Source organism: Oreochromis niloticus, linkage group LG8 (genome assembly GCF_001858045.2).
Source record: "Oreochromis niloticus isolate F11D_XX linkage group LG8, O_niloticus_UMD_NMBU, whole genome shotgun sequence".
NCBI classification, from domain to species: Eukaryota; Metazoa; Chordata; class Actinopteri; order Cichliformes; family Cichlidae; genus Oreochromis; species Oreochromis niloticus.
This window is the reverse complement of record NC_031973.2, coordinates 12,436,466-12,459,499: the sequence shown is the minus strand read 5'-3', so window position 1 is coordinate 12,459,499 and position 23,034 is coordinate 12,436,466. Positions and strand designations below refer to the sequence as shown.

The 23,034-nt window shown below is 39.4% G+C and overlaps 2 protein-coding genes and 1 long non-coding RNA gene across 10 annotated transcripts; 1 reads left to right on the top strand and 2 right to left on the bottom strand.

Annotated features, from left to right (window-relative positions):
* Positions 1-510: 510 nt before the first annotated feature.
* Positions 511-7,274, top strand: LOC106097779 (DNA-directed RNA polymerase III subunit RPC1). 8 transcript variants are annotated; one of them, XM_025909531.1, is made up of 7 exons: positions 511-649; positions 1,619-1,754; positions 2,780-2,917; positions 3,234-3,405; positions 3,506-3,558; positions 3,770-4,008; positions 5,762-7,274. In XM_025909531.1, exons 1-7 carry the CDS (start codon positions 627-629, stop codon positions 5,820-5,822), a joined length of 822 nt encoding a protein of 273 aa, XP_025765316.1. In that variant the 5' UTR covers positions 511-626; the 3' UTR covers positions 5,823-7,274. The 8 variants fall into 8 exon arrangements, with proteins under 8 accessions (XP_025765316.1, XP_025765317.1, XP_025765319.1 ...); XM_025909532.1 differs by having other exon boundaries at positions 514-1,049; XM_025909534.1 differs by having other exon boundaries at positions 515-653.
* On the bottom strand, positions 7,043-17,500 carry LOC100702703 (ankyrin repeat and SOCS box protein 3). The gene is made up of 7 exons (XM_025909960.1): positions 17,491-17,500; positions 12,214-12,246; positions 9,696-9,866; positions 9,480-9,592; positions 8,940-9,072; positions 7,656-7,709; positions 7,043-7,566 (listed from the first exon to the last, which is right to left on the bottom strand). The coding sequence occupies exons 1-7, from the start codon at positions 17,498-17,500 to the stop codon at positions 7,319-7,321; spliced, it is 762 nt and encodes a 253-aa protein (XP_025765745.1). The 3' UTR covers positions 7,043-7,318.
* A 2,120-nt stretch (positions 17,501-19,620) lies between these two features.
* On the bottom strand, positions 19,621-22,250 carry LOC112841774 (uncharacterized). Its single transcript, XR_003221266.1, has 3 exons — positions 22,154-22,250; positions 21,455-21,594; positions 19,621-20,223 (listed from the first exon to the last, which is right to left on the bottom strand). It is a non-coding gene; the product is annotated as an uncharacterized LOC112841774 (long non-coding RNA).
* Positions 22,251-23,034: the final 784 nt, after the last annotated feature.

Genomic DNA, 23,034 nt, shown 5'->3' with positions numbered 1-23,034 from the left:
TTTTTTTTTTCCAGAAATAGTGTTTTTTAATTTAATTTAATTACATTTTTGAAGATGAGCTAAATTCACCATAAATCCCCCTGGAAGTAGTACTCCTGTTAGCCGCTAGATGTCAGCATACAGGTCATAATAGCTGTATCCGTACTTCCGTGACTTCTCTTTCCGCCTGTTGTTGGGTGTATGCTTACGATGCGTTCAATGGCTTTCATATACTTTTTTTTTTAAAGAAATAGGCAATTAAAAACAAGTTTTGTGGGACTAGGCCGAGGAGACCATCGAGTGTAAATTTTAATAACAAAAACCCGCAATATGAATATGATAAAATTAGCCTTTGTTAATTAAAACTAACTCCGCATATGATCGCCACATTTATTTAAGAAGGAGATACTACGCGTATTTTTTATGTCTATATATTTAAACAATTAAATGTATCCATGTATTCTGTGAAAGCATCTTTTTGTAAGTTTCCTATAGTTTTTTTTTTAATCTGTCAATATAGTAAGGCCTAAAACAATCAGAGTACGTGTTGTTAAATTTCAAATAGACCCTGAAGGCAGCACTGCACGGTGGCTCCCATGCATGCTATCAACACATTGCATGCTGCTGACTGCTAGCATATTCACAACATGACAGTATGCTGGCTATTTCTGTAGGTTAGCATCCTGCAATGAGGCCAACATAACAATTTACTTTCGTGTAATATTATTAATGTAGTAGAAGCAGCCAAAATGGTGAAGGAGCAGTTCAGAGAGACAGATGTGGCCAAAAAAATTTGAGTATGACCGAGGGAGGACTCCTGTTAGCCTGGTTAGCTCGCCGGTTAGCCACACAAGTTGTTTAGGTCGTTAATATAAGAATAGTTCTGAATTGCCGGATAATTTAGTCGTACTTACATAATGTAACTGTGGAATAGAGTTGAAAGCCTTGATGGACGCATTTAAAAAGTGTGATGAATGAGTAAATATGCTTCATTGAATCTGCATATTGGCAACTAAGTTTTCACGTAAACGCTAGTGTCACCCTGTAAGCATGCGTCACCCAATAGTTCAGTAAGTTCAAGATAGGATTTTATAGGTTTTCTTGTAAGCTTTGCCTGTGATATGCTAGAAAAAGTGGTTTCAGCAACAATACAGCTGTGATCAGAACATGGCCGTGTCATGGACACGAACGAGCCAAATACTTTATGGCGAAAAGTTTGATTAGAATGACAAGAGGTGTGTTTGGATAAGGACAGGTGAGGCTTGCAAACCTACGAACATTGTACCAGCTGTCAAGCATAATAATGGCGGCATCATGTTCTGGAACTGTTTTGCTACTGGTTTCATCCACTTTTTTGCAATGTACAAAGTGGATGGAATAATAAAGGAGGAGGTCTACCTTTAAATCCACTAAATCCATTAAAGATGTACGCTGTATAATCATTATGACCTGGAAAAAGAACAGTTCAAAGAAATCATTTAAAGTTCAAGATTACTATGACTATGACATTGGTTATAAATTTCTGACCAAAGCTGTACCAGAGCTCAAGCAATCCTGCTTATTTGTTTCCTCTTGTTACCAACTGGAGATATTAAACTCGTTAATTTGTTTTTGCTTTATTTTATGTCATTGTTTACAGAAGCCACATCTGCTTCGGCATGAAATCTGCTGAGCAGATGCGGCAGCAGGCCCACATCCAGGTGGTCAGTAAAAATCTCTACAGCCAGGACACCAAACACACTCCACTGGCCTATGGAGTGTTGGACCACCGTATGGTATGACATGGAAGACCTTTTACTTCTGTTTGCAATGACTCAAGAAAACACTTGAGAAATGCATAAATACAGAAATACAGGGCATGGACGTAACATATGTCAAAAATGTTTGGAAGGGATTGCTAAGAGGCCTTTTATGTGAAAGTTAATTTAGTTTCCATTTCCATAAACGCACATCACGTTCATTCTTCTTCTGTCATTACTAAATATCAAACAGCCATGTTTTCTTTGTGCTAGCTGGTTTGACAACCCCATCTATGAAAAATAAAAAGTTATCATATATCATTCCTGGGCTAACAAAACTTCATTTAAATGTTGAAGCTGACTCAGTGTGTTCAGGTCTCATTCAGCTCCACTGCCTAATTATTTGTAAGCATTCTTGCTGATAACTAGCCACAAACAAAATGATCAAATTTTCTAATCTCTGTCCACCTTGGTGTAATTTCAGCTCTGTGAAGAAAAGAGTCCAGTTTTGTGATTTTTTTTTTTGTGATTTTTTTTTTTTTTTGCATTAACAAATTAATAAAAAATCACTTAAAATAGTTATAAGATATACTTTTTTTAAATATACATTTTGAGATTTAGACATAGGCTCAAGGCTTAATGGAAGTTGTGGTATAAAGGCATACATATGAGAGAGACATTTTCTCTGTGTATACGTGTGTATACACTTGTATTTATATAGTTTGTCTCTACTTTTCTAAAATTAAATAAAGGAAAGTTTCATTATGAATAAATATGAAAATAATGGTATTATTTTAAGAGCTTTCACTCTTTATTATGACATCTTTAAACATTTAACTTTAAATATTTTAACATTTACACACGAAAGCTTCTTTTGGCTGCTCCTTTATTCACAAGGGGTTGTCACAGTGGGGAAGTCCACATGCTTGATTTTTACACCACTGAACTCTTATATGGGTGTTTGGTAGATTTGCATTGGTGCATCAATAACAGTCTTGAATTACCCATTGAGTTAATCCTCATATTTCAGCCTTATTTCTCCGATCTCATGCTTCCTGCAGGGCACCAGTGAGAAAGACAGACCGTGCCTGACATGTGGGAAGAATCTGGCAGATTGTTTAGGACATTATGGCTACCTGGATCTTGAGCTGCCCTGTTTTCATGTTGGTTATTTCAAAGCCACGATAGGAATCTTACAGGTAAATCCAGTGTTTTCTTGTTGTAGTGACTAAAATATCTTACAAACCTTTCATTGTGTTCCAAGAGTACATGTTTAAGGAATTGCAAGGTACATTTTAAAATCTATTTCAAAACCATAGATGTGAAATTGTATTTCTCCTTTAGGTGTCACTAGAGTGCCATAAATAGGCGAGAAATAAAGAGATTCATTATTTCTTGAGTTATCATACTGTATTGCCAAATGTTGAAGTGGTGAAGGTGAAGTGATATGCAGTACATTTCATAATTTAAGACTTTGTGAGAAACGATAATTCAGTTCCCTCCTTGTGTATCCAGATGATTTGTAAGACATGTTCAAGGATAATGCTGACGAAAGAAGAGAAGCTGCAGTTCATGGATTACTTGAAACGGCCTAACCTGGCCTATCTCCAGAAACGTGGGCTGAAGAAGAAAATCTCTGATAAATGCCGCAAAAGGACAGTCTGTCTAAATTGTTCTGCTTTCAATGGTGAGGAGAGACCTTTGCATTTCATAACTGGTTCTTTTTAAAAGCCACCCTGACTTGATTGCTAAATCAGTGTGTGTGTGTGTGTGTGTTTACTCTTTAGGACCAGTCAAAAAGTGTGGCCTACTTAAGATCATCCATGAGAAGTATAAAAAAGTATAAAAAGTAGGCCTAATACATCGACATGGCTGTGGCTTACAGTCACTGTATGGTTTAAGGATAATTTGGAAATAAATATTAAAAGCATTTATTTTAGATGTAAGGAATTTTTAACATTCTTTCTATTCATTCATTTATTTATTTTTTAGAAAAATCGATGTATTCTTTGAACTCAGGATCTTGCCTTCATTTCTAATTCCCTTTTCAGGAAAACCTGAATCCTCTGGTCGTGCTGAACCTGTTCAGGAGGATTCCTGAAGAGGACATCCCTCTGCTGCTGATGAACCCCGAAGCAGGGAAACCCGCAGATCTTATCATCACCCGTCTCCTCGTGCCTCCTCTTTGCATCCGACCGTCTGTTGTCAGCGACCTTAAGTCTGGCACCAATGAAGACGACCTCACTATGAAGCTAACAGAGATAATCTTCCTTAATGATGTCATTAAAAGGTATCTTTCACCTGTACACGTTAACAGCAGGGGCTAGTGCTGGGCGATATGACGATATATATCGTGTGGACGATAGAAAAGTGTCTATCGTGCCATTTGTCTTCTATCGTTTCTGTCGTTTCTAACCCTAATTTTATAAATTATTACATAAAATATATCATTAACCCTTTACAACCGGTCGGAGCAGGCACGCTCCGTTTTGCCTAACTATTTTTAAATCCCTGTAGAACTGGAACCACGTAAGGTAGCGCACTAATTTTTTTTGCATTTGAAACCGTAGGAGTTGTACTTACATCTTATTCCATTAGCTTGTCCTAAGTCACGGTTTCCTTCCACATATAGCTTTGCAAAAATTGCATAAAAAGCACTTCCAGCAACAAAAACATAATATTCCAGACTTGCAGCAACAAAAACAATATTCCAGAAACACGCTTTGCCGATCCGATCAGCTGTTCATAACACTTCCTACGTTGGAACAGCTTTTGATGATCTGGTGGCAATAAAACGGAGGAAGAATATGAATGAGTTTGGATAATTACATCTGTTTGTATGTTATATATTTCTTGGCTGCTTTGTTGTTATTTTAACCACTAGTGAGCTGTTTATTGACACTAGCTGTAAATCAATACAAAGTTTGTCTATGTCAGGGGTCTGCAACCTTTTACACCCAAAGAGCCATTTGGACCCGGTTTCCACGCAAAAGAAAACACTGGGAGCCGCAAATACTTTTTGACATCTAAAATGAAGATAACACTGTATATATTGTTTTTTTACCTTTATGCTTTGTGTGAACAACTTAAGTGTGTTGCTTATGAAATCCATGAAGTGCTACAGAGGAAAATTACATTTTATTTATGTAATCAACACATTTTGAACTCCCTTATATCGCCTTTGGGCTGTTGGAGCCTTGACCTGACTCTTAAAATATAATTGGTAAAAAAGCTCTATGCTGCTGAAAAATTAAAAATAGATATTTGCAAAATTCTGCCTAAATATGTATTTGACCTGGTTAATGCGCGCGGCGGGGCGTGGTCTGCAGCGCCGCTGCAGGGGAGGCAGACGCACCTGAGCGACACCCGCAATCACGCCTCGCCGTCTTAATGTCTGTGCTCTCTATGCTGTTGTGTTGGTATGTGTCGGGCTGTGAGCTGAAAAGCTACAGCCGGTTGTATGCGTACAGCAACCGTGTGTGAAAAGTGCTCAATATAGAGATGCTGGAAAGCATGTTCATGCAAACATCGTCGGGTCTGCCGTGATATGTTTACAATGGGACCCCTGCTCCTGAACCTCTGCGCACAGCGTTTGCTAATCGGGGCTGTACGAAGTCAGTTTACGCAGGACTGTAAGCTGTCATCTGTCAGGCGCGAGCGGTGTTTGTCTTTAACATAGTTCACGGTGGAGAACAGCTGCTGACATAATGTGGATCCGAAGATCCATAATTGGCCTACCTGGGGTTGAAAGTCTCGATAAATGCACGGCGTTTCGGCGGGTATACCGGCTTCCGCGAGTGTGACTCTTATTTTGAGCGATGAAAAAATAATATAATTTTATTTTTATATTTCAAAATCACAATAACCTTTCAATTTAGAACTACAAGTTAAAAAGAACTAACATAAATAAAATACACTTCAGCTAAATACTTCTAATTTATTTTCCCAAACCAGGCGGAGCCGCAGTATAAGGACTAAAGAGCCGCAGGTTGCCGACCCCTGGTCTATGTGATTGGCTTTTATCCTTATGTATGCTCTTTCAGAGTGAGAATTCCCCTCATCCATAGGGCACAAGGGTCACTGAAGAATATGAAAATGGTGTGAATCACACGTGTGCAGTCACAACATTTCAATCCAAATGATGTAAAATTGCAGAGACCCTCCTGGATACGTCAGAGCCACTGCAAAAAGATTGAGGTCCCGGGAAGCCCCGACACCAAGGAGGAAGCACATTAGGGAAGTCTCACCTACGCTTGGTTGCTTCGGGGGTGAGGGGGGGAAGTGCTGATTGGGCCCCCGTCGGGTAAGCCCGCACTCCAATCTCCATCCGATCAACTTTAGGGCAGCCAGGTGCAGGTGTGATGGACCTATGTGCAACCATGGGAAGGGGAACCCTCCTGGTTACCTTGACTACAAAGCTCACCCTTACAGGACCTCTGCTGATGCCAACAGCAGCTGAGCCACGAGGCAGACAGAGAAGATGGACGCACGACAACCTCCACCTAATGGACATGACACGAGACTACATCCATCCTTGGATGAAAATGCCTGTTACAGATACGTGTTTAACAGGACCACAGAGAAAGACTGTTACGTTTGCTCGCACATGCCGAGCGTATTAACACAACCATTTATGGGAAACACCCTGGAACAGGTGCACTAATTCTGATCTCCGACCACACCTTCAGAATGACTTTTGTAAAGTGCACAACAACAACATCAACATCCTCATCCAGGAAGAAACGCTCAACTTTAACAGGTTTTAAAGAGACTGTTGATCGGCGTTGGAGTATCCCTGGTTTTATTTTGTTTTCTTTATTTGAGTTATTCCTTGTTTAAAAGCTGTAATTTCACAGATGATAAGTTTGTCACTCACAGCATACGCAGATGTACCAAAAACCGATGAAGATCATGAAGATGAAGTGTAACTAATGATGTAGTAACTGAAAATGTGAAAGACAAGTAGTTACTTACTGATAACATGTACATTTCATTTCTCTGATAAACAGGAGGGAATGTTAAAAGAAAATTGTACATAATGTGATCAGCCACATGAAATGTGCTCTTTTTGTATCACTAAGCAAACCACATGTCTATGTGACTTTTCACCTAATAACTCTTGTGATGATGAACTTATTCAGCTACTAACCGCTTCCTGTTTTCAGAGAACATTCAGATGTAGAAAAGGGAAAAACCCGCTGTTCTGAGTGACGTTGTTATCTTTGTGTACACACACACACACACACACACACAGACAATGCTAAACAAACTCACACTCAAGAATAACCCACAAGAAGAGATACCAAATGAACGCCTGTTGACCATTAGACAGTCCTCTCCAACAGCATCAAACATATGAGGGAATATCTTTTGGAAGAATAGTGTCCAGCGCTCCAGTGACTTTCCAGACATTTCAAGAATAAACATAAAGGAGCAGTAGTGCTGTTCTGGTGGTCCAACACCTTAGTAAGAGGCTTTTTGGTTTTTCTATTAATTTGTCCCTCTTCTGTACCTGACATTCTTCTGTTTAAACCTCCAATCCAGCCATACTCCAAATAGGAATGTGCATAAAATGATGAACCAGACTCAGATATTTGCATTTAATAAAGAATATGGATGTGGTTATGTCTGTGCTGGTGTATACTGGGATATTCCCAGAGTCGCTGTGAAATAGGTGATGGTGGCGCATGTGTGTACGAAGCTTCTGGGATCTCCCTGAATTTAAGAAATTCATGAAGCCAGTTGGGGACAGGAAGCTGCTGGACGACATTGGTCCTCATCAGGATATCTGGTCCCAGCAGTGCTCTGACCTGCAGCCGGCAGATGTGTGAAAGACAGGGGACGGAGTCTGAAAGAAGGTGGAGAGAAAAGATCAATCGCTGCAGTGTTTCCACGTGCAGGTTATTTAAACTCTGCAGTGCATATTTACTGCTGTACCGAAACATGGATGTGGATCCCAGGACTTTTCTGCCACCCTTCGATCCAGAATACCTTTCAAATGTGGAGATAAAGTCGACCAGTTTACAAACCAAAGGAGGTAATTTAACACTTGGCTGTCTGCATCTTCCAACCTACAAAGAACAGATGACACAAAGGAACAGATAATGATGATGGGTGATCAACCAGCTTTGGATCCTGACTTAAATTGAGCCGATCTCCTGTTTAAAAGAATTTTCTCAGGCATATCCAGACAGCTTTAAATACGGAAGTTTTTTTTTTTTTTTTTAAGATTATTCCCCCAAAGTCCTCTTTTGGTGGGCGAAAACGGCCACTGCTGGTGAGTGACGTTAGGAAAATAAACTGAGAGCAAATAAGATGAGTGAATTTGATTTTGGTCGGCAAAAACAGGCTAATGCAAATGCTACTATGCTGATCTTAATGTCACTAAAATTTAATTGGGATCCTTGTTTAACATCACTGACTAATAAAACCTGTTAACTGTGGGGTTTGACCTTATTTTGGCTTCTGAAGTGGGGCGAGTCAGAAAGTTAGAGAACTGTTTACTTAGAATATCCTCCTCTGATTTCTCCAAACAGCAGCTGTGCATGAGAGGGTGACCCTGAAACTGTGATTGGCCAAATTAAACAAAGTCAAGTTTTTGATTTTTAGAGGCCCATTCCTGGAATAAACCTATTACAGCTTGTTGATTACTAAGGAGATATTAACAAGAATGCGCACGATTGCAGTGTGGCCCTTTGGGAGAAACATGAGACAGAGGTGGTGTGGCGCCTTATATGTGGGGCTGAAGCAGTAAAGATGGTTCCAGTCCTGCCTTCAGGAGAAGAGGCCAGCAAAATATACTTGGTTTAGAGCCACAAAGAGCAGAAAGCGGTCGCGATGGGCTGAGGGTCTACCTCTGCCCAGCTCGGCCCTGGCGTTGCGGCCAAATCATCGGGCATCTCAATTTCTCCTTGCGCCGCAGCAGCCTCACACAGCAAAGGGTCGCCACCCGACAGGTTAGCCTGGCGAGCTAGCCTGCAGCGGAGTAGTTTGCGTGGGAAAGCCGCGCAGTGGATACAGAGATGAACAGAGGTGTTCTCAGATCAACTGCCTGCGTGTTCACGTCGGCACCTGAAGTGAAAGCAGGTTAAAAAATTAACTGTGTAATCTATTTTACTTAATTACTTCCTAAAGAAGAGGCCAAGAGGACATGGAGCATGAGATCCTTTAACAAGGAGGGAAAAAAATGTACAGCTACCATTAAAAGAAAATCATATTTACCGGCGTTAACGAGTATTTCCAGGCACCCCCTCTGTCCGTACTGTGCAGCCACAAATAACGGGGAAATCCTGTGATCATCTACTGCCTCCGGGTTGCATTTATTAACAAGAATGCGCACGATCTCAGTGTGGCCCTTTGGGAGAAACATGATCTTAAATACAATCAGCAAACACACAAGGACCCCACAGCTAATGCTGGCAGCAGAGAGCAGGAACGTTTAAGCCCTACATTCTTCACAGTGAGCATCGCAAGAAATCACTGCATGCCTGCATTCTGATGAAATTTTATGTGCCAGTTTGCACCTTTTCTGCAGGTGTTTAAAGGTAAAAAATTAGTTCATTTATAAGTGAAATGTAATAAAAAGTTTAATACATGCACAAAGTCCCTCTCTCTCTCTGTGCCTTGCAGCCAGTCAGAAAACATAAGGGAAAATCCCCAACAGATGTGACCATGCTTTCCTGATCGAAACCAAAAAGTCATGATCTACTGTTAAATGAAAACTGTTCGTTTAAGAACGTGAGTGCTAATGCTAATGCCTACCTTATATGCAGCTTGGTGCAGGCAGGTCCAGCTGGACTCTGTGTGTATTCTGCTGACCTCAGCACCTTTGCTTACCAGCAGTTCTACAACATTTGTGTGCCCGTGGCTAACAGCTGGAAGCAAATTTTGGGACATTCATTTGGTTAGAGGAGCTTAAAGGGTTAGACAAGCAAAAACAGAAAAAAATTAAACATCAGTGAAGCGCAGTTGTAATACCTTCATAAAGAGGACAGGACAAGTCATTAGTGAGCTGGTTGATATCAGCGTGTGCTTTGAGGAGCAGTTGGACCACCTCCAGGTGTCCACGCTGCGCTGCCAGGTAACAGGCAGACTCACCCTCATGCGTCAGATGGTTCACATAAACACGACTACATCTGGAGGAGCGTGCTGCACACAGGCGGAAACCAAAGAGGAAGAACAACATGCAAATGAGAGAAACGCACATATAACTTTAAAACAGCTGCTGAAGTGACTGATTTATCCATTAATCATTCACATCCATCTGGAGTCTAGCAGAGAAGTAGAAGGATTAGAAATACCCTCAGAGGTGGGAGGTAATGAAGTACAGATACTGTGCTTCTGTACTTTACTTTGAATTTTACTCTTTATTTTAACACAAACAACACGCAAATCTCCTCAGAGCAACACAAAGTCTGAAAACTCTCCATAGAAAGTCAATGGAGAGTTTGTTCAAAATCAGCGCTGGAATTCTCTAATGACAGGCATTTTCAAATCATCATACTCCTTAACGAAGCAAAGTTAAGACATGAGGCTTGTGCCAATATATCTTCAGACACTCCTGATGCTCACAATTCAAAAAATTTTTCCTCACCTATTACCGTTTGGCCATGAATTACATTTGTTTGAAGGTAGGAAATTTGTCCCTCGCTCAGATTTCTTCAGATTTCAAACTTTGGAAATGAGGCACTTTTTTCTCTCGTTATATCTTTTTGATGGATTTCAACAGCGCCCTGAAAATTTCCATGACTGTTCACCAAAGCCTGCTGTTTCTTACGGTGAAAGAATGATTTTGATGCTCCATATAGATTTAGAGTTACAAAATGTTGTTTGAGGGCAAGTCAAGGCAGTTTTTACTTCGCCTCTACTCAGTCACAGTGTATTACAAGTCATATATCTTTAATAATTTATATTGTATCTCTGAATTATGAAGACCTGAAGATTCCCCCAGCTCTTCTGAACAAAACAGTGTCAGAATGACCGTTCTAGCCTCTACGGTTAGGAAATTATGGCCATTTGTTCGAGGGGAATCCTGAATGTCAGAAATACACTGAAGAAAACTCAAACCTCTCTCGTGCTATGGAATTTTTACATGTTTTGGGGTTTGTACGTGCTTTGTCTCTAGCGGACACCGTAAATATACTTTTATTTATTCTCTCCACATAAAATGTAATAAATAAATCATATAATACAAAAAACAACTATTTACATTTCAACTTTTAACTATTTAAATTTTCAGCTTTTTCCTTTTAAGCAAATTTAAAGTGAAACAACACAAAACACTGCAAACCACAACACAAATATAAATTAAAATATGAAAACAAAAAGAAGATGCACATTCTCTGTCATATGGGCCTGCATGAATAAATTTTCTGTATCCTTTATCATCCGCAATTGAAAATAGTTATCAATGATTACTATACCTTTCTAATGTGACGTTGTTGTCCCTGGCTCTCTTTCTCTCTCTCTCCCTCCCGCTCTGTTCCTGTGCTACTGCGAGTGTAACTACCGCCCCTCCCCCCTCTTCCCAGCGCAAAGCACAAGGCTCGCGTGCGGAGTGAAGCGGGAAAAAAGTGCGAGAAAGAGGGTGAGAGAAAGAAAAAGAAAAAAAACACGCTCGCGTTGTTCACTTCAAAGAGTCGGCTCTAAGAGCCGTTTCGTTTCGACCAACACATCACCAACAACCATGATGAAAAACGCTCATCTGCTTCCATCACGATCAGCTGATTAACATTCAGCTGCTGCAGTCAACACCATCAAACTAACTTAGTGTTTAATGTTATGTTATTTAATGCTTTTATTTTTAAATCTTTACCAGAGCTTAAAGACTGTAGATGTTCACACCTGGTGTTAGAAAACCGAGCTCACAGCAGTATTTTTTTTTTATAACAGGAAATTTAAATTTTTATTGGTTACCGTGTTTATTACCACTTTTATCAGTAATGTACTTCCTATAAAATATAGATTTGATAAGTTACCGGTTTATTGAAATCAGCTAGTGAACACATTGATCACTTTATTGAACTACACGCCTTGCACTCTTGTGAGCTCTGGTTACTAACAGCAGGTGTGAATGTTTGGGGTCCAAAACGCAGATAAAGATTAGAATAACAAGGCAATGTAAAATCAGTTTAATGCAGTTTGCAGTAGCAGCTCAGATGGAAATCAGCCAATTGTGAGGAGAGGACCAAAACTGTCAGAGTTGTGGGACAAGTGAAGAGAACACTGTTGGCATTATTGTTAGCATAAAAGATGGAAATTTAAATAAATGTTAAATTTTAAAATTGATCATTGCCTCCTGTGCCTAAATAAATAATATATATGTATATATATATATATATATATTTATACACTGAATACCAGTAAAAAAAAAAATTTAAAAAAAAATGAAGTAATGCACTCCTTTCAAGGATGCCCCAAAGACCATCACTTTTCAAAAACAATAATAATAATAATAATAATAATAAGTAATACAAATAATATGAAAGTTACTTACATGTCAAAGATGGTGCTTGTGATCTTGAAGAATCTAAATGTGATAAGGAAATGAAAGAAAGTGCATGAGAAAAAAAAATACAAACATTTTCGTTTTTTCCCAGGATAATTCAATATAAAAGATTCTCTTACTAATGCACAAAATGAACAGTGTAATTAAAAGTTTCAAAGGCACTGCATGTGTTTATATGGTAAACTGACTAATTCAAGCAGCAAAACACTAGCAGTGCAAAAATGTATCTAACTAGCTGACAGACTTTAAAGTCACAGGAAGATATATCAAAATGGTGACTTATGCCAGAACAAATGACTTGACAGACATAAATCCTGAATTCCTTTAAGTAAAAAATTGGTGACATAGTAATAAGTGGTCCCTAGTGGTTTTCAAATTACTACATGGCTTGTTAATTTTTTATTAAATTATTAAGAAGCCAGATTAGGGCTGGGCGATATATCGAGTTTTTTAAAAATATCGATATATTTTTATACGAGATAGAAGATGTGACAATATCCTTTATATCGATATAGTCTATGTTACGTTATAATTATAGTTGCGGAGCCGCAAGTTTGCCTGTCTTTCGTCCACTTTTGTCTTTACCCAACGTTACTCGACCTCGCCTCTCCTTCACTGAACACAACTCCCCCTCCTCCCCCATTGCTTCACCTGCAGGCAGCGACAAGATGGACACGGCAAATCTCCGTTAATGAGTTACTGCGCATCGCCCCGTGCGTGGGGCTGGACGGCGTCAACGTGTTAATTCTGGTTGTGCTTGATGACCGCGAACCGATTTTATGTGATACACAGCGCTCAGCAATCTGTCAAAAAATGTTTTAGTTCGACTTTGCTAAGCTACGGAGCTGCACCGCTTGATGGATTGTCGGAGCATTACGGCTACCGAGGAGCCTCGCGGAGTAATACGTACTGTGCTTCAACGTAATATTACCGTATTGTGTGTGTATAAGGACCATAAATGGCTCCTGTTCAGAGACATGGTTACGAAGCGGATTTCAAACTCCAGGCTGTCAGTCACGCAGTAGAAGTTGGGAACAGAGCAGCTGTGAAATCTGTCTATGTTATTATGCTCAGCATCTTTTAGTTTACATTTTGACTGCACAATTGTGAGCTCTTTGTTATGCACAAAACAACATAGTTTTCTTTTATTTATAGAGCATCATTATTTAATAAATGCTCATAATTTATTTTTGAGTAGTTTTTTTCATGTACATCTATGCTGTATGTTAATAAAAGTGCCTGTGTGACATCTGGGACACAGCTTTGACTAAGAACTCTCTTTTTGTTCTTACTTTATGGCTTTAAAAAAATATTGAGATATATATCTTATATCGCCATCCAGCTAAAAAATATCGAGATATGAATTTTGGGTCATATCGCCCAGCTCTAATTATGACTTCAAAACATTTAGAAATTACTATAAAGCACTATCCAAACTTCAAAACAAGTGGCAAGATCTCCAAATTAAAAGTACTCGCAAACTATAAAAATTTGATTATACTTAAAAATATGCAAAAACTAATTTAGTGGAATTTTTACCTGCTCAAGAATACATTAAACATGCACTATTTAATTGAAAAGAACAAAATTTGTGTACTTTTAGAAAGGACTATTAAATATTTGGGGATACTAGCCATAAAGAGGGTCTCGTACATTTACGGGCATCTAATTTCCTGGATTTAATGGTTTAAAAGTTTAATAGGTCTTTGAACTTGATAATAAAATTGAGTCCATTATTAGCAAAAAGAATTTTTAAAAAAAGAGCAAAAAAACATGCTTAATATATAATAATTGTTTTAAACTTAAGCTTTGTAATTGTAGCAGATTTCATTATGTCTGTAATTTTTTATTTAGCCCCATAAATGGGAGTTAGATTTATTACTAGTATTTTTACACAGCATTCAGCTATAGTAACATGTTCTGCATTTTCCTACTTCACCATCTGATCTGAACAGCTGCACTCTCTTAATAAATTAATAGCCAAACATTTCTCAGTAACCAATAACTAGATGGAACAGCACAGTATCTAAGAGAGTAATCAGACAGTGTTTGAGCTAAAGAAGCTGTGTGTTTCTTTTGGGGGCTTTTTGCACACTGATCCACCACCGTTTTCCTATAGTACAATGCATATCTGGTAACATTACCGTAAACGTGACCAGTAGGTTCACGTTCAGATCAGAAAACTGTTTCAGCTGCAGGCATCTACTCCTGTAATTTAAACAATCACCTCATACACCTCATGTTTTACACCCCTATAAGGTGAGCTTGCTACACTGCACATGAATATTACGTAACATGGTATGACTAGCTCATGTTCAAACATTTAAGATACTGTTCAGCCATTTTGTTTACTGGGTAGTGCATAATGGCCGAGTTAGCTGAGCGGGAATCCACTAAAGCCAAAAAAATTATATTTTTTTAATTAATTACAAAAACCTTATAGGTAAACCTAAGAAACAGTTGCAGAAGCACAGAAAAAAACTGCTGTGTACGTTATAGTATGTAAATTCAAAAACTGTATAGAGAGAATGGCGCAATGAAAACAGAATAAGATAAGATGAACTTTATTGAGTAGAATATAGGCAGTAAGAGTTGTGTAATTAACTTTAAATTATGTTTGCCAAAGACAATGCAGTAATGAACCCAGTTCTACCTGCTAGCTAAAGACGTTATGCTTCTCCCCCTTATACCGTTTAGGACGACTATAGAAAGTTACTAAAATAACTATTAATGAAAACTTATCAAACTTCAAGTATTTACCTTTGTCATAGTTTTCGATTCTTTGGTATCCTTTTGTCCTCCACGTTCTCAAACACCAGGGAGAGAAAAGGCCGCAACTGACGAAAGACCGCGAAGACTAGACGCTAGGCGGTGCAATCTGCTCCTCCCTCTTTTTAAACGAGCCAATAGGAGCTGCTCACATTAAAAACAACTTTATTTAAAAAGTCATTTTACACCTGATACAAAAATTTTAAAAGTCAAACAATGCACAAGTTTAAAAGTACAATTTTATTTTTAAAAGTTTTTTAAGCATAGGGATGGTTAATATGTTTAAAAAAAATAATATATAATATTTATCAAATAATTGTCACCCAAATCAACATCATAATAAAAATATAATTAATAAAATATATAATAATGATAAGAATAATAATAACAAGTTTACCTAAAAGCTCTTCTAACATTAGACTGCTTTTGAAAAGTTTCAATAGTGTCAATACACCATAAGGACAAGGGAGTTTCACAGTTGAAGTGTGACTGCTTGAAAGACCCCATTCCCTCTCCTTTCCACTAGTTCAAAAAAAATATAAATTATTTCTGGTTATATAATTTGAGGTCACAAGTTTGAAGAGTAACATTTTAACAGATCGATAATATACTTAGGAGCTTTACTGGATCTGATTAACCAAAACTTCCAACTTCCATGTAGCTAACTGTCTTTTCTCTAATACAGTATGTCTGATCTACTAAAAGTCCTTAATTGCATGTTTGCTCAAGTAAATAGTCTTAATTGTTTGAACAACCAGTAATCCTTAATTTGCAAATGCCAAATCTGGATTTTGTCTGTGTAATTCACTTTTATCTTAGGTTTTTTATTTGTATTTTTTGCTTTTCTTTTTTTCTACTCTTGTGTCCGTTTTAATCACTTATTATTGCTGCTGTGACAAGTGAATTTACCTAAGATGAATCATGAAGTCCTTATTTTATCTTATCTGAGCCTCACCATGCAGCCTACCATGCAGAGCGCTGAAAGTTCAAATTAAGTACTTAAAATGAAATCTAAAATTAAAAAGTAACCAGTTTCAAACCAGTTATTTGGAATAGTGTGCAGAGTGTTTTGAGTAACATTGAATGTTCAAAAACATCAAAGTTCCTATAGTCTCACTTGACAGCTGGGTTGTAGTGTCTGATAACACATAACATCTTGAGGTCTCAACGTGGACTTTTAAGTACATTCGCTAGCCAAGGCTAAATACTGAGAGGGTCAAAAATGAAGGGTAAAGAACATCTGACTGTACGTAAGGATAGCAAAAGTGATAGACTGAGGTTGTGCCAAATATGTTAAAGTTAGGGTGATTCGTTAGAGAACGGTACCCCATGGGTGCTGTCTGCAGGTTATAAAAGAGAGTTATGTTCATACTTTCTTTTGAGATTCTTTTTACAATTTGACTTTCAGAACTCCCTGGGTTGTGTGCAGTCTGTGATGGGCTTGTTTGGAATAAATCCTCCTTTATTCAAATAACACTTTCTCGGGCTCTTCACAGAAGAAGAATCCTCACATAAGCATGTGCTACCATTTTGAACCAATGTGCACATTTACCATCACTGACCCAACTAGGACCTACATTGGATGCCCACCCATATGGATTTAATGTTAGAAACCCACGTGGGTCCCATATATACTAAACAATCTTGAGCCCATGTAAATTATATGCCCATATAATGTCTGCTGTTGTTAGATCCAGTTTTTACCAACTCCGCCTTATTTCTAAGGCCAGGCAGTATATCCCGCATAAAGACCTGGAAAAGCTCATCCATGCCTTTGTAACTTCGAGACTGGATTACTGCAATTCACTCTATTTTGGTCTCCACTCTGCCCTCCTTCATAGATTACAGACAGTCCAAAATGCTGCTGCACGCATTCTAACCAAAACTAGGAAGTTTGCCCACATCACTCCCGTCCTAGCTGATTTGCACTGGCTGCCTGTGAAATACTGCATCCAATTTAAAATTCTGCTGTTTACTTTTAAAATCACTAATAACACAGCACCGAGCTATCTTAAGGAACTCCTAAACTCATATGTTCCTGCTAGGGCTTTAAGATCATCTTCACAGTTACTGTTGGTGCAGCCTAGATCTTGGCTGAAGTCTAGAGGTGACCGAGCGTTTGCCCTGGCTGCACCAGAGTTGTGGAACAACCTTCCGATTGGCATCCGGGCGTCTGATTCTATTCAATCTTTTAAATCACGGCTTAAAATGTATTTGTTTAATCTTGCTTTTTCTACCGGTTAATGCTGGCCTTGTTTGCATAGATTTATTCTATTAATTTTCCTATTATGCTTTTATTTGCGCTGTGTATGTCATATCGCCATTGTGTATTGGTGGCATTTTCCTGTGAACATAATTTTACATTTTTACATTTTTATGACCCTGATTATACTTGTGTTATTTCCTTGCTCTTTGTTAAGCACTTTGGCATACCGTTGGTTTTTAAATGTGCTCTATAAATAAAGATTGTTGTTGTTGTTGTTGATATTAACTTACCATAACCCATTTGGGGCCCACATAGACATGTTTTCAGGGTCTGACTTGCATTTGCCCATGTGCGACCCATATAGTTTGACCAGGTGGGTCCCACCTACGTCATCAGTGCTAAAAAAAAATATATTGATTACCTCACTTTGCCCCACCTGGGGCCCACATAGACATGTTTTCAGGGTCTGACTTGCATTTGCCCATGTGTGACCCATATAGTTTGACCAGGTGGGCCCCACCTGTGTCATCGATACTAAAACATATATTGATTACCTCACTTTGCCCCACCTGGGGCACACAACAACAGCCTATCCTTAAATGACTGTGTTTGCCCATGTCTATCCCAGGTGGAAAACCCAAGTGGGTCCTACATGTGTTTCCCATTTTGGACCAAGTTAAGTGTTTCCCATGTTTGACCCAGCTAGGACCTACTAAAAGTGCCCACTTGGGATTGCCCATATGGGTTTAATGTGAAGAACCCAAGTAGGCCCCATACAAAAAGCCCAGTTTGAGCCCATGCCCACATGGTACCCATCCAGCCCGAGCAAAAACCAGGTGGGGCCCATATATACATGTTGGCTGGGTCTGTGTCTGTGTGTGTAAGGGCTGATTACAGCAGGTGCAGCTAATTTAACTGACCTAGATATACCAAGCCCAGACTCTTAACAGCCCCAGTTCACTTTACGCTCTGTGTATGTGTGTGTGTGTGTATCAATATTTCTACTATGTTAAAGTATTACTCCTCAATCATAGTATTTCTGCTAAATCAAAGTACTTCTACTACATCTTAGTACTTCTGCTCAATCATAGTATTTTTGCCAAATCATGGTATTTGTGCTAAATCATGGTTTTGGGGCCAAATTATAATATTTCTGTTATGTTATAGTATTACTACTAAGTGGATGAATTTCTGTTATGTTATAGTATATGTGCTGAATATAGTATATCTGCCAAATCATATTATTTATCACAAATCATAGTATGTATGCCAAATTACAGTATTTCTGCCTAATAGCAGAAATAGTACCTTTTAGCAGAAATTTCGGCCAAAAGATAGCATTTATGTTAAAACACAGTATTACTGCTAAATCATAGTATTTCAATCAAATCTCAGAAGTTGTGGTAAAACGCAGTATTTCTGTATTTCTACCATATCATCGTATTTGTGTCAAATCATGGGATACTGCCAAATCATAGTATTTATAGCAAATCATAGTATCATCTCTACTTCTTACATTTTCTAACCAAGCTGATTTTTTTTTAGGTTTAACATATGTGAACTACTATTTCCTGTCTTTGGGTACTTTCCAGATATCGAACTAATCAGACCCCAAGCAGAAGGAACAATATCCATCACCAGTGCTCACACATGAAGAGATCAAAGAGGAAAAAAATACAGTTTGCATCATTTATTTATTCAGTATACTCTGGGATTCAATCAGGCTTAAATCAGGTTTGGGGAACTCCAGGCTTCGAGGGCCGGTGTCCTGCAGGTTTTAGATATCACATTGGATCAACACACCTGAATCACATGATTTGTTCATTACCAGGGTTCTGGAGAACTTCATGACATGTCGAGGAGGTCATTTAGCTATTTAAATCAGCTGTGTTGGATCAAGGACACATCTAAAACCTGCAGGACACCAACCCTTGAGGCCTGGAGTTCCTCACTCCTGGCTTAAATGATATGGAACGGTATTTTTTTGGTGCAGATGCCCATAAGCTGCGGCTTGTGCTACAGCAGAGGAGGAGAGACTAACATTTTCTAATGGGCATTTTAAATGCAATGTTTCTGCAATGACTCTCAGCCAGGTTCCCCATAGCACTCCTTTTATTGTGATCACATGAATATGCATAGGTTCATTAACATATAACATCTTACATAGGTATACATGTGAACAAAGAATACCTTGTGTGGGGGGGGGGGGGGGGTCAGAGTGTGACCCCATAAATGACTTCCCTAAACCTGCTGGTCTGGAAGTCCAGCAGTTCATCTAAACAAAAGGCACTTAGACTAAAACTGACATAGGCACGTTTATCCTACCACAACTCAATAAAAGAAGGTATGACCTCTCCCATGCTCCCAGAATGTGGGTGTGAAAGCCAGAACACTCTGGAATGCACACAACGTCTCTGCAGACTACTAAGGATCAAACCTCTATCAATCTACAACTAATTATAAAACTCTAAGCATATATGGGTAGATATTTCTAAGCATTAATGACAATCAACAATACAAATCTAACACTCTGCACCTTGAATCTCACTCTTGAAATTCTCCTGCAGCAAGGAAGGAAACTCAGCGCTGACCTCATGATGAATAATATCACCAAGCTGGAGCATATGTTAGCAGTATACTTTAAAATATGCACACACAACAAACCTGAGTGAAAACTGTTCATCCGGTCAAACGGTTTTATTTTAAACATCATCAAGAAAAGACGGAAAATTTTCTGCAACACCAGCTCCTGATTCAAATATTGATCAAGCTAGAAGATCCTGAGATACCATCATCCAGGATAAAAATAAAGCACAATTTCTGGTCTATATTTCCAGTCCAAAGTGTGGGTTTGTGTATCTTACACAACAAGGAGCATTCGTACCAGCAAGGATGTCTGCCTCGTCCATGTAGTGCGTGCTGAGCACAGTGACTCTGCCGGTCCGGCGACTCTTCAGCAGAGACCACACCTGGTGCCTGGAGTAGGGGTCCATCCCGGCCGTGGGCTCGTCTAAGAGCAGGATCTGACAGAAACAACCACAAACCCACGTTATCCGAGAAGGACTGGTGTTTGGATTTGAAAAAACTGAAGTAAGATTGTGTCAATGGAAAATTGTACTTAGTAGTCAGTATAAGCTTTTAATGATATAAGTTTGCATAGAATACTGCATGATGACCTCTTGATGACTTAGACTGTTGTCCACTACAGGACTGTTTTATAAATTCTTTCTCACAGCTGAATAAGCTGTTATTATTTCACTCCTGCCAGGAAGAGGAAGAGCTGGACACTCTTATCTGACGCTCCCTAACAAGAAGAGAGGCCGCGTCTTTCTGTATCCCACAACACACATGCATACACCTAAATCACTCTTATCTTCACTCCCTACGCACTAACTTTCCTCTGCCTATGAATAGACGTATTCACTGTTGTATTATTTTTGCATATAAATAAAGACAAGTGCAAGAACAGAGCGCTGATCACAGGGCCCCCACTCTGTTGTGAGCGTTCTGTGACCGCCCTTGCAAGTAAAGATCTGCAGTCTGTGTCTCTTCACTCTTAGACTCTCAGCTGAAGAAGTGTCATTTAGAATAAATCTCTTGACAGATTGCACACAAGTACCTTGGGATCTCAAGCGAGCAATGAAGAAATGGTGAAACTGAAAGGAGAGAAGCGTAAACATAGCAGCAGAGTCAGTTGAAGAGCAGCTCTGAGGTTACAGGCTGGACCTCCAGGCTCTCCTCAGCTGATGCTACAGCTGAGCTGGTGTTTGGCACTAAAGCAAGAGCTGAGCCTAACGTTGATCTACCCGAAGCTCTCAGAGCCTCGATCTCTCAGTCCTCTGAATCCATACTTTTAGTAAAGGTACTCTGTGAGCACTGACATAAAAATAAAATGAAATATTGGTAAGTTCAGGCTTTTACCGGATGGCTTCTTTCCCTCTGAACTCGGGAGAAACCGGCTCGATAGACTCGTCGCCACCAGGAGCGCCGTTCAGCTCAGTGTCGTACACTCAAGACATGTTGAGGAGGTCATTTTAACCATTTACCGTATTTTCTGGTCTATAAGCCGCTACTTTTTTCCTAGGTTTTGAGCCATGAGGCTTATACAAAGGTGCGGCTATTCTGTGGATTTTTCTTCCACCACTAGGGGCACTCTAACCAGAATTAGAATCAAAAACAAGATAGATGAAAAATCAATGCAAAGAAGAATATGCTACTTTTTCTTAAGCAGATAGAACACGCACAACAAATTACCAACTGCTAATTATTTTCAAGTCCTTGCCCCTTCATCATGGAAACCACACGAAGAAGTCCAGGTCCATCAGCATCGATCCCACCGTGCTGGCAAACTTGGGCTTCTTAAACAGCGGAGTCAGCATGAAGGAGAAGAAGATCTGTGGAACAGAGTCAGGATATGGATGAGAGAAAAGAACGTTCACTACTAACAACACAAAGGCTGGAATCAAATAGCCATAGCTATATTTTATTTCTTTATTTCCCCAAAGCAACACCTGTGTGTTGGTTTGCTTTCCCTCAGATAGGGAAAATTTTGGATTAAAAACGGCATTTTATGTGTAGTGTGAACAAGCAGACAAAAAAAATCGGATTTGATCAAAAAATCGGAATTGAGCATTAAGACCTGCAGTGTGAACGTAGCCATAGTGGGATTTTTCTAAATGCTTAATTTTAATAACAGACCATCCAAGAAGTCTGTGCTTACAGTAGGTTGAAGGTGCAGGTGTGCATTAGGCTACGGATCAGAAAGGACATCCTGTGTTTGTTTGCTTTGCATAAGAAGAGAAACTATGGAAGTTTTATTATGGTCAAATAGTCTGAACGTTTTGGCATTAATTGGGTAAATGTTTATTAGGTTTATCTAGATTACAAACAAAAAACAAAAAACAAAAGAGGGAGGGCAGCTCGCTTCCACGGGCTACCTCCCTCCCTACTTACCTTGTTCCTTTGCGTCCCTAGAAGGTGAATGTGACTTTTCCCAATAACCCCACCCACCCTGCATGGTCCGGACCAGGGAGGCCCTCCGTAACGGGTGTGAGGAGAGCAAGGGCCCGGAGCGACCCCTGGCTTTTTTCGCTACAACGGACTCGCTCCCCACTCCGTAGCGGCAATTTCCGCTTCTACGGGCTTTCCTACCTCCCTGGTCCGGAGCACTGTTCCCCTCCGTAGCGGGTGTTTTGGCCTGTGAAGAGAGACATGAAATTTTCAATTTCCACTGCAACTCCGAGCAGGTGAGCAGCATGGGACTCGAACCTGCGATCTCTGTATTTCGAGCCGGCTATAAGGCCCACCACTTACCGCTATGCTACGTGGCGGGCCGAAAAAACCTTAGCAAATGTAGCTATTTAAATTTTAAAAAAAACACATTCTCCACATTCAGCGTGATGTCACGTTAGGGGGCGTGGCCACGATTTTTGGTCGAGCCGCCATCTTAGTAGGCCAAACAAAGGGCTACAGGAGCGAAAGCGCACGGAAACATCAGCTATTGTCGGTTGCAATGTTAGATCGCACTATCGGGAAGGGAATAAGCTGGAAAATGGGCTCTCTTTTTATCGTTTCCCCTCCTGGAAGCAACGTGAGGGATCTCGTGTATCTGATATTACCAAACGAAGACGTCAGGCTTGGATAGCAGCGGTGAGACGAGCTGATTTCGAGTCTCTGCCATCAGGCAGGGATGTTTTAAAGTGCTTTATAAATAAAGTTGGATTGGATTTGAGTAGAATTAGATATAAGGAGAATATAATATATTCAATTCAGCATAGCCTCCTAGAAGAGTCTGATAGACCGAGTGCAGTTCATGATTCAAGGTAAGATTTGAA